We start from the raw sequence: 12,372 nt of genomic DNA, 5'->3' as shown, positions 1-12,372 counted from the left end.
AAGCTATATTCTAAACCCGGGTCTATAGATCTTCAGAGTCCTTGCTTTTTACCAAAATTAGCTCTGGCTTATTTTGAGGCCCTGGTGAATAAAAGATAGGTCTAATATTAAATCCTCACTCTGACGTTTCCTGGATGTTCACAAATACCAGCATTACACAGAGAAGAAACTAGGATCAACTTCCCTCCACTACTTCTTAGAGCTTTAGTACAGGAGGGCGATAATAAAATTGGTTGAAGAACTTCTCCAAAGCTGCACAGCACCCAGGAGTTCTGGCACATTCCGTGGAGGAGTTCCAGATGCTCGGCCAGGGAGATATTCATGTCCTCCTAACTCTCTCCTTGTCGAAGGAGACCCTGGTTACCAGACACTTCCACTAAAATACATATTCTATTCAGGCAGAAGGATCTCAGGCTGTTTCTTCAAAGAGTGAAACCGGAAGTAGATAAACTGCATTTTTATCTGGTATTTTATCACTTATTCTTTGCTCTATGTGGTTTTTAACCCCTATATTCATATTGATATCATTATAAGCAATAAAGAGGAAACAAAGATGTCTTTCTAAGGAAACCGCCTTTTACAAAAATCTGATGGCTGAAGGCAGCAAACTAAATAATCAGCAACTCTTCTAACTGGGGGGAAGGGTGCTCCCAGACATTGAGGAGGTGTCCTTTGAATTATCTACCATTTGACAAAGAATAAATCGGGATGATGCCCATGAAAGGAAGGCTGCCCAGAAGGAGAAAAGGGCCAGTGGGGAAGGAAAGCAGGTGATGAGTCATGTCACACAGGGCAGCCAGGAGTCCTGCAGCCTGGCCCGCTGGGGAAATGCACCGCCCGCTCTGCCTTGATTGGTACCTTATCAGACATCCGTCTTCATGCCCTCCAACGGTAAGCTAATTGGGATGGAAAATGAAAGCTCGAGAAAGATAAATTGCACCTACCTGGATCAGAGACAAATCCTCAAGCTGTAACCTGAAGAGGTGGTTTCTACAAAATACAAAAAGAGAGTTTTATTTTTAACAGATGTAAAATATTACAGGTCATAAAAATTATGAGAACAAGGGAAAACAAAGTAATGATTTTTGGCTTCCTAAGCCTTCTCCTGCTAAGAATGTGTTTAGCATGTTTTTCCTTGCACCTCGGAGTTCAGAGAGGCATTCAATATGTCAACAGGTGCACATTTGGGATGGCAAGAAAGTTAAGAAATAAGGTGTGTGTGTGTGTGTGTGTGTGTGTGTGTGTGTGTGTGTGTGTTTGGTGTGTGACTAAGGTAAATCTCAATTACTAATTGACTCTCTTGTTCTACGTGGAAAGGACCAAAGGACACGGGCAATGGATTCTGAAACTGAGTTTAAGTTAAGTAAGAGAATACAAAACCGTTCTTCACGAGTCTTCATTCTTAAAGATCACCTACATTCGCCACGATTTACAATTACAACGCGTCCAGCTTTTGAATTTAACCATAGTCTGAGCATTACAGTGTTCTCTCTTGTTGGATGGATTCAGCGTGTGCATGTTTAGAAGCATAAGCTCGTCAGTCTGCCATCAAGGGTTTGAAAGGGTCCCCCCCTCTGGCTGCCCAAGTGTGAAGCACGAAAGCAGAGAAAAGGGAACTATCTGTTTTCAACAATGAAGGCGAAGAACAATGAAATATGCAGTCGAGATCAGCATCGCAGGGGGGAAACACTAACATCAGTCACCATCAGGCTTTGCACTTTATCGCTGTAGCTTTTAGAAACACACTGGCCTCCCTCGGGGGCGACGCTCTGGCCTCGGACTCAGATCATGACCGCCCCCTTCGCCGCGTGCCGACGAGGAGCTAGCGCAGCCAGAGCCACATTCCGGGCACCGTGGAGGAGAAAGTGAGCCCAGGTGTGAACAGTAAGTGCAGGAGAACGGGCGTAGAATGGAAAGCAGATGCTATGAACACATGAGTGGGGGGAGGGTCTCCAAGAAGCCGCTGTTTTCGTGTAACGGGTGCCCCAAGATGATTTCCACGGCACTAAGAGAGTAAGGAAAGTGTCTCGACACCAGCCAGAAGCTGAAGTACATTATTTTCACTATCCGGGGAGGTGGGCAGATGTCAGAAGTGGCCACGCTGTCCTGGTGGGAGTGACAAGTGACAGCCAAGTCAGGCCAAGGGCATGCCCTTGGGGAGACTGAGAAACAGCCTTACTGCGTGGGCAGGGATGGGAAGGCAGGGCCAAGAGGGAAGCCAGCATCCAGCAGCACGTGTGTGCGCACTGCTTGGAGGAAGGAAAGGGACAAGCTCACTCTCCGAGTGACTTGCCCCCGGGCACTCTGCTATCTCCCGGTTTGTCCCCCAGCACGGCGGGGGGGGGGGGGGAAGGGGGGGAGCCCTGCTGTCCCACACTCAGCGAACGCTGCCACCTCCTGAGCCTTTCAGCAGCCTCTTCACCACACTCTTTCCGAACCTCCAATTTTATCTCTGAAATAATGCCAGAGAAGCTCCCAGAAGCATTGCTTGGCTCATGCCACAAAGCCATTTGGGGAAAACTTCCCCCCTCTTTTATTACAGGCAGCCCACAGCCCTCTCTGCGGACGCAGATTAAGGATGCCTCTGACGAGGGAATGTGACAGCAGAGTCTATTTTTATTTGGTCGGGCACCACGCAGAGGCAAGGTTTCCAACAGAAACATCTTCCTGCAGGGGAAGGAACATGAACCCAGCGCGTGCATGGAAGAGCGTTGCTGAGCTGCCACGGAAAGCACCACTGGAGCTGGCGAGCCTCGGAAGATGGGCCAAGCCTTCACCTGATGTGAAAGAGAGGCCAGCATGACTCCTCCAAGAGAAGCTAGAAATCGAGACACCTGCAGAGATCAATCTTTCAGATGAGAGGCCTACGAGTGGCAGCAGGGCCATTAACGGGCCGTAACAACACATTGCCTTTATGAGCACCATGGCTCCCCACCCTCGCACCGGTCTCGTAACCGGCTTCCTGCCTGCAGGATGCTGAAGGTGGTCACCGTGCCTTGACCCCGGGAGGTGGGATCACACCGTGGTAAAGAATATCCGTGCAAAAGCCAAAGCTGTGCCACTTACACAACCTCGGGAAGGAAGCTTAAGCGCTCTGCGCCTCAGTCTTCTCATCTGTAAAATGAGGCTAAGAGTCCTACCTACGCCCTGCGGCTGTTGGGAGGGTTACATCCAAGGAAAACGTGCAGAATGGGGTCTGATCCATTGCAAGCACTCCATCAACTGTAGCCACTTCTAGACAGTTTGTGGAAAATACTGAAATTTCCAGACACACCGAAATTCTCAGTACATTCTCCATTGGACAGAGAAGGATAGAGAACTTCTGCTGTCCAGGCATCCCCAGTTTTAGGCATAAGGCAGCGTGACTGTGTGTTCAGGAGCGCGGGCTGCTGTCAGTAGGGATGGTATGGCCCTATGCGCTTCTTAGAACAGAAGACAGCACTGTTTGGCTTATGGTTCTGGGACATAGTCTTCACACTCTTCACACTCACTAGCTCTTTTAAGAAAGACTTTTTCTGTAAATACTTACAGTAAAAGAAATAATTCATATTTTTAATCAATTAATTACCTAAGGGCTCTGATGAGGTTGCAAGGCCACCCCCCCTCCCCATCTCTCTCTCCCTTCCCATCATACACCCACCCCCCCTGCTGTGTACACACATGCGGGCACTCGCGTGCACACACACACACATATCCATATCTGGGAACTTTCTAGAAAGGCACTTCTCACACACAAACTAAGAGCTGGAGTTTCCCTCACACCACTGAGGAAAGAGGATGGTAGTGTCCACCATGCTCTGTAGAGCTTTGGACAGGACAACTGGAGAGAAAAGTTCAAAGACCTCTCTCTACTTGGGGAGTGGGTCAGAGGAGGTATAGAAATCATTATTTGAAACCCCTGGGTCCAGTTTTCAGGTGCTGTCCGTGAAGGAATGGCTATGGTGTGAATGCCTGTGCCTCCCCCAAATTCTTACGTTGAAATCCTAACCCCCAAAGATGATGGTGATAGGAGGCAGGACTTTTGGGAGATGATTAGGTCATGAGGTTGGAGCCTTCATCAGTGGGATTAATGGTCTGATAAAAGAGGCTCCAGAGATTCGTCACCTTTCTACCATGGGAAGACACAGTGAGACGTCAGCCTTCTGCAGCCCGGAAGAGGGCCCTCCCCAGAACCCAGCCATGCTCCCTGATCTTGGACTCCCAGCCACCAAAACTGTGAAAAATAAATTTCCATTGTTTATAAGCCACCCAAGTCTGTCGAGTTTTGTTCTAGCAGCCCCAAGAGACCAAGACAAGAAGACGCTGATTTATGATAAGAAGCATGCCACATTCTCAATCCACATGTCCCCAAGCAAAACTCACTCCGCAGACTGGCAGGTGACAGTCTGTAAAAGTAGCCCTCCCTGCCCCCACCATTGCTGGTGAATTTCAACCATTTACTCTTACTCCCCTGAACACCTCACAGCTATGGTGCCCTCACTACCATCTGGTCAGTAATACCTCAGGACGGTGGAGACACGCAGGAGGGGAACGGAAGGGAAGGGGACAGAGAAAGAGCCACGGTAATTATGAGAGGCCACCACAACCACCACCACCGCCATGCCCAGAGCCCCAGTGGAGAGAAGCATCAAAAAGGACTGGAATTTCTCCTTTGGTATTTTCTGGGTTACAAGATGCAAACCAGTCATTATTTTTAAACCATCCTCAGTTTTGTTTTGTTTTGTTTTAATCTTAAAAAAAAAAAGGCAGAGAATTCAGGAGCCCTAAAGCTGAGTCGTCATTAGAAGGTATATACCTTCAATGTGCCGATGAGGAAAAGTCTGCAAATTAAGAGGTGCAATGCACCTCTTCGAGATTATTAGGATCAGATAAAGTCCCAGCATTAGTATCAAGACCTCTCACGCTGTGCTCTCTCTTGGCCCACCGTGCCACTCAGCTTCACCAGCCAGTCATCCCATGACCCCTTCCTAATTTCACCAGCACCCACCCCCACCCCCCCACACACAGTAATAGTTGTTACAGCACAAATATTTCATGTCTTCATTTCAATTCACAGGTGCATTTACATATCGTTTTGAGATGATTCAAGTCGCAACACTGCTAATGGCAAGCTTTTGATTCTAGGTAATTGATTCTCACCCCTGGGACTGAGATCTGACTGTGCCATATGTCTCCCCATTAAGTGAACATGTTAATCCTACTGGTCTGGCTGATTACACGGTGCCTCCTTTCTCCCTCCTTACTTCCCACAAATTCTTCCTGAAACTGCCTGCCCGTACTTTAAGAGAGCCCACATCTCTTCATTTATGACACTGAGAGAGCTACGCTATAACATTTCTCAGTATACTTGAGTCACACAAATTCCTAAAAGACCGTGACTCTTTTTAGATACGAGATGGCCAAGAGAGTTGCATGAATATGTGACCATCGGATGAAAGACCTGTTATCCTGACATATTTCAATAAATTATAAGAAATACTTTGAGTGTTTTTGTTTTTTAGAACTCAGTGCCAAATTTCAAAATGATTTTAAATGAAATCTCAGCATGTAAGAGAGGAAAGATAATTCTTTTTCTTTCTTTCTTTCTTTTTTTTTCCTTTTTCTTTTTTTTTTCAGAGAAGGAGAGAGGGGGCAGGAAGGGGCAGAGGGAGAGGGAAAGAGAGAATCTTAGGCAGACTCCTCGCCCAGCACAGAGCCCAACACAGGGCTAGATCTCACGACCCTGAGATCAAGACCTGAGCCAAAATAGTCGGATGCTTAACCGACAGAGCCACCTAGGCACCCCGGAAAGATAATTCTTTATTAACAAAAACTCATTCAACAAGTACTTACATATAATATTTCTTAATTACAGTCAATTGATTAAGCTAACTTAAAAATTTTTTAACTAGAATTATTCGAAATATGTTACCTATAACTTCACACAGCCTCAACATCTATTTAAGGTCGATCTTTGCATCAGTTGGTTGGTTACATTTTTGTTGCTATTTTTTGTTTGATTTCAGAGACAAAGAATTGGTAGGGACTTTCAAAAATTTGTTAAATACACAACTGTGGTCTACACAAAATCCAAGTAGATAGTTCAATGCCTCCCTGGACCTTTCAATAGTAGAAATAAGTAATATGGCACCTTTCAGTATTCACTTTATCTATCATGATTTTCAATGATTTAAAAGATATTTTAAAAAACTAAGTAGAAACAAAACATTTGTGGAATTCCCTAATCACCTCCCTGGAACCTAAGAACCTGACAAAACAGAGTGTGGATTCTACTATGCTCAAACGCCTTCCCTCAAACTATTTGGTTCCAAGTACAACTTCGAGTCCATTTTTGCTATTGGACACATTCCAATCCAGCTAGCAACGTGAGGGACCCGAAATCTCCCAAGACAGCTTGATCCATCACAGTTGAGGTCAACGACCTACGAAGTTAAAGATTACAAAATGAAAGAAAATCTTCTAAAGGGAATAAAAAATTGATATTCCCAGATGTTGGGCCACTCACACACTAAAGTGAGATCTATGGTCCCTGAAAGTGGCTGTTCTCCAGGGCATTAGAGAGGGGCAATGACTTTATCTTGCAATCCTGAGCACACAGGAGGGAAAACAATATATGTGAGGTTCACGAGAAAGGCTACCAACCTTTCCAACGTGAAGGAGTAATGGTTCTGGCTCCCCGCCAACAGGGAATGCTAACCAAATGTTTCATATAGGGTCAGTTTCTCTCATAGGGCAATGCTTTGAGCAAGCCGAAGCATTTAAGTGGTCTCATTCATCTTCATAACACCCTGAGATGTAAATAGGTAGTAATAAGGAATATTGCCATTCTTCGGGGACAAAGGCAGTGGTGCAAGAGGTTAAGAGATTAGAGGTTTTAGAATGTACTAGTTGCACAGCTCAAGGGGAACTATTCTGCATTTCTATTTGCCCCCTCTCGTTACAGAAGTACAAAGCAAGAGTTTACCGTGCTGTAAAGGTCAGTTTTACGACGAGAGTAACCAAAAGGATGAGTTTTTCTTCCCTTGGTATGGATCTCCTTTTTTTCACATATCTTGGAATAAAATTTGACATTGCACATTCAAATGTTAGGAGTAATAATATATGAGGGACACATAGATCCAACAGACTGAATAATTCAAATCACAAAGCCATTAAATTTGGCAGACACAAACTGACAGTTTCCCCACTAGACATCTGAGTGCGCTTTCTCCCTCCTCACTGGAATTTATTTTTATTGATTGTAGGATTGTATAACTCATTCCTGCGTCCCATCATGTTCCCCAGTGGCCTATTAGCAACAAATCACTAAGCACAACAATAAATTCTCTGAGGGAGCAATGCAGGCCTTAATAGACGAAGTTCATTTGTGTCTTCATGTAAAGTAATAAAATTCAGCCGGCATTAAAGAAAAGGTTGAGCCATCCTGAGCATATTAACTAAATGACTCATTTTATCTAGAGACTCTATAAAACTTAACTCTGACCTCCATTAATTATGAAAGACACAGGTGTTTCAAAATGACATTCTCTTAGAATAACTCAATTGGTCTCTGATGAATATAGCTATAAAATCAAAGAAGAAAGCCTGGGTTCTTATTGAACATGTAGGTGAGAGGCTTGCTCATAACTGAGGGGCAGGAGAATGAATAATTAAGACAGACAGATACGCATTTTGCATGAAGAGAAGACAGAGACAGATCAAGTACATCTATCAAATCTGTTTTAAACAATGATGACAGTGACTTCTCTTTCCACTTAATAAAAGCTTTAGACCATGGTCGATCGTAAAACAATCTGAAGACAAAACACACACTGCAGAGAAATCATCACCATTTGGGGAAATCTGAGAGCGGACGTCAAGTGAGAGGCCAGCCTCACGTGTACCCCTGCCAGCTTCGGCCTCCCTGATTTCTCTTCATGGCAGGATTCCCTCCTACCTGTCGTCAGCATGTGACCGTGCAGAGCTTGAAGTAGTGACATCCTCCATGACACCCAAATTTTCAACTGCACTGATAGACTTGAATATTAAAATGTAAGTTCATGATCTCAAAGCTAAGGAAAAGTAATAACTATCCTTTAAAGCAAAAAAAAAAAAAAAAAAGAAAGTCTTTTATAAAAAATTATTTTATTATCTAAATGTAAATAAATAATACAACAATCTTATCAATAAGCTTAAAGAATGTGAAGATTTCATTTCATCCTGTAACCAACTCAGAGAGCTCACCAACCTATCTATAACTGTTGTTCCAGAGACTTTCTTCCTTTCTTTCTTTGAAGATTGTATTTATTTATTTGAGAGGGAAAGAGAAAGAGGGAGCAGCAGAGGGAGAGGGAGAAGCAGACTCCACACCGAGCAGGGAGCCCGATGCGGGGCTCGATCCCAGGACCGTGGGATCATGACCTGAGCCGAAGGCAGACGCTGAACCGACTAAGCCACCCAGGTGCCCCTCCAGAGACTTTCATTATGTTGGTTGACTCCAAGAAAATTCCAGGAGCCTTTATTTTCTCTGGGGTTATAACCATTCCAAAAATATCTCTTTCATGGGCTTTTTCCACAGATTTTTCGGGACTTAATTCATTTTTTTAATTATTCAGTTAGATCACATTTAGATCCCAGTTTTCAAATAATACGCTCATGTCATGAGCTACACCTTCATCAAAATTGTTCCTACCCTCCTCAAAAATAGTAAATATATGTACTTTAGGCTATGAAATTTTTAAAATAATTCCAATTTTATTATTGTTGCCATGACCATATGTGTCCAGGAGAAACTCCCCCCAAAATTGTATTGGCTTTTTTCATTCCTTATCCCCAAAAGGTTACTTCAAACCCTTTACAAGTCTTTGTTATTAGGAATGTTTCAAAGAACACATCAAAACCAAGAACAAATCATTTTAATGGCACTCTTGTATGTTTAAACACCAAGATTAAAAGGCACAGAAATAGATGGAGAGCTTCTTATTATTAGCAAGTAAAATGAAGTAACAAAGATGGATTCTGAGAGGCATGCAATAATTAAGATCAATATTATTAGCAAACTGCAGAGACGTAAAATCAGAAAAACCTTTTCCCATAAGCATATTTAGGGTCAAAGTTATTAATCAATATTGTTAATAATCACACTGATAATTTAAATTTTATTACGCTCTAAATAGGACTTGCAAATCCTTCAGTGCTTTAAGGATTACAGATGATGACTTATTGCTCCAAATTTAACTTACAGCTTCTGCTTTTGAGGGTCCACTGGGTATTTGATTCATTCCTTCCCATTTTTCAGTTAATAGAGATCATATTTCACTTGAAAAAATACCAACTGAACCATTTTACAATTCCCTTAACCTCTGCTTTCTTAGGAATATTCACTCCTCAAGAGATCTCCATATATAATTCTTTTTCTGGGTTATCTTCAGAGTTAGCAAAACCTTAAATTTTTTTTTTTCATGTATCTTCAAATAATCAAAGAATTGCAGTTTATTCCCCACATGCTCGGGGCTAGCTAATGCCATCACAACAAACCACATTCCCAAATCTTGCTCCAAATCTCACCTTTGACCCTTGCCCTCTGCCACCCCATTTCAGTCGCCATCAATCACTGTCAAACCCAGCTCTGAAATATGTCTCAAATCTGACTCTCTTCCTCATTTCCACCATCACGGCCTGAGTGTAAGTTCTTTCTGTCACCTGATCCACCGCCCCGACCTCTGAATTCCTCAAACTCTAGAATACTCTGCACACAATATGGTAGAAGTACCTTCCCAATGCACATCTGAGCATGTAAATATGTAGGCTTAAAAATGTCCTAAACTCCTAATACCTTTAGCAGAGGTTCCCAAATCTGCCAGGCCAGGATATCCTCAGAAACTTGATTAAACCAAAGATTCCAACATCACTTCCAGAAAGTCTAATTGCAATTATCGGAAGAGAAGCTTGGGCATCTGCATTTTTGTAAGGCCTCTCATGACTGCCAAAAGTGGAATCACTGGTCTGGAGGATTAAGTCCAAGCTCCTCCATAATCTGACCCCACCTAGAGCTCCTGCCTCCCCTGCAACAACTTCCACTCTCAGTCACCAACTGGTCTGGTCAAGCTGAGCTCTTCTCAGCCTCATCAGGATCTCTGATGTTCCCCAAGGTACGGTCCTTCCGGCAAGAAGACTCTTCCATCTGCCAGACTCCTAATGCATTTCGAAGGCCCACCTGAAAGAGCACCTTCTCGGTGCACCCTTTCCAGCCCCAAAAACCATCATGTTTCTTTATTCTTGGGGTTTCCAGGACCTTTGACCCAGGCCTCCCTGGGAAATTCTCATTGCTTGTGTTCCCCCGACAGCCACCGGCCAAGAGCTCACAAGCTTTTTCTTTAAGGGCCAGATAGCAAATGCTTTGCCTTAAAGGACGGTCTCGGTTGCAACGACTCATCTCTGCAGGTAAAGCTCAAAAGCAGCCACAGGAAATATGCAACTGAATGGGTGTGACTGCATGCCAATAAAACTTTATTTACAAAAACAGGAGGCCAACTCTGGAGCCTCAGCTTGCCAACCTTGCGCTAGGTTTGCGCTAGGCTATGAAGTCTTCATCAGGTAGAGACTACACTTCATCTTTGTTTCCCCAATGCCTTAGATACTTCCTGGCATAATGTAGGTTCAATAAATATATGATGAATGAACAGTCATGAAAGAGTAACTAAGTGAACTAATAAACTCTGATGGACCCTATGTGGGACAGGCTGGGAACAAAGCTCTCAACACTCAAACACTAGCGTACACATACACTCAAAGTAAAGAGGCTGATTAATTTTTATTACTGTGCTTTGTTGGCTCATTCATGCATTTTGGGAAAAAAAGGACTTTATAACTAAATAAATAACTATGCTGCTAGACTTATCTGCTCCCCAGTTCCAGCAGGGAAGAAAGTGCAGAGATTATTCTGGGTTTTTTGTTTTGTTTTGTTTTTTTACAACAGCAAAAGGAACACGATGTGCAGAAGTCTTTCCCACAAGAGTGTCTGTAGACCACCTGTTTCTTAAAAGCTCACACTCCTGGACCCCTTCCATCCCACCGAAGCAGCAGAGCTGCGAGCAAGGGACAGAGGAAGCTTCACTTTGAATGAACAGTGGTGATGCTTAGGTACACTGATGTCTGGCAGATACTGGACAAAACGTAACAAAGCCAGCAGACAAGGAGTGGGACTTTTTAACACAAATCAGGTTAATTAATCAAGTAGGCCTCCTGGAAGAAAGGAGATTAATAGGTACAAGAAGGCAGAAGATAAGCAAAGAGAAACCTAAGAGAACCACACCTCTATAAATCCAGTGCCAACACTGAGAAGAAAAATGATAGAGAAGAGAAAATACTTAACTCATAAGCTCAAGGATAAAAAAAAATTTCAGGGGGAGCCTGGGCTGCTTAATCAGTTAAGCGTCCAACTCTTGATTTCGGCTCAGGTCATGATCTCAGGGTCTTGGGATTGAGCCCCACATTGGGCTCCATGCTCAGGAGGGAGTCTGCTTGAGAGTCTCTCTCTCCTGATGTTCACCTCCCTTCTCTCTCTCTCTCTCTCAAATAAATAAATCTTAAAAAAAAAAAATTCCAGGTGAAGAGCAGGAATGAAAAGGGCCATCCTTTTCTTCATCACTAGCTGTTTTTCCTAAATCATAATTAATATAAATAGAAGGTAAACATCATCACCACCCTGGATTTCTTTGCACTATGGGGGTCTACCACTTTCTGGATTCACTCCTAATTGCTGACTTCATTCCACTCCACAAGAGTTACCTTTAATTGTGTAAACATGACTAAAATGTCTCCTCTGGAAAACAGAAGGACCAAGTGGCTACTGGAAGCAGAATTGCTGGATCTTATAAAAAATCTCCATTTTTCCGTTTAATCATATACTGCTTCCAACAGATTAATTCTAAGGTACAACTCTAAAATAAAAACAGTAATTAAAAATAACCACCACCACCAAAAAAAAAAAAAAAAGAGTAAATTACATTGGTCAATTTAAGGAAAAAAAATGACTACATGAATCTAAAATTCAGCTCTTTGTTTAGATCCAGTGGCAAAATCATTCTGAAAGGAGGATCTTAGTCTGATGAAATAGAAGCCTGCTCATTCATTCAATGTGATCTTATGGGAACAGATGCTTTAAATACTTAAAGCAAATTCAGTGTCGGCATAACAAAAGCAAGTTAATCATTCCTTTTTACTTTTACTTTTTCAGATTCAAACCAAGGACAGAACAATGCTTGAAAATAAAACACTAATATTTTTCAAGGCTGGTTTTTGTGATTATAAGGAAGATCAAACTCTGTTTTGGAAGCACCAGGGTTGTAGTTTTTTATTTTAGTAATAAACACGCTGGCTAGAAATCTATAC

The 12,372-nt window shown here is 43.0% G+C and overlaps 1 protein-coding gene across 1 annotated transcript in view; it reads right to left on the bottom strand.

Moving 5' to 3' along the window:
* The window catches only part of SEMA5A (semaphorin 5A), a 297,610-nt gene that overhangs the window by 235,359 nt on the left and 49,879 nt on the right, over positions 1-12,372 (bottom strand). The window contains 1 exon segment of the mRNA XM_021702499.1: positions 945-990. Coding sequence (XP_021558174.1) covers positions 945-990 — 46 coding nt within the window.

Source organism: Neomonachus schauinslandi, chromosome 7, assembly GCF_002201575.2.
Source record: "Neomonachus schauinslandi chromosome 7, ASM220157v2, whole genome shotgun sequence".
Taxonomy (NCBI): domain Eukaryota; kingdom Metazoa; phylum Chordata; class Mammalia; order Carnivora; family Phocidae; genus Neomonachus; species Neomonachus schauinslandi.
The sequence above is the reverse complement of the archived record's forward strand: the minus strand, read 5'-3'. Positions and strand labels throughout refer to the sequence as shown.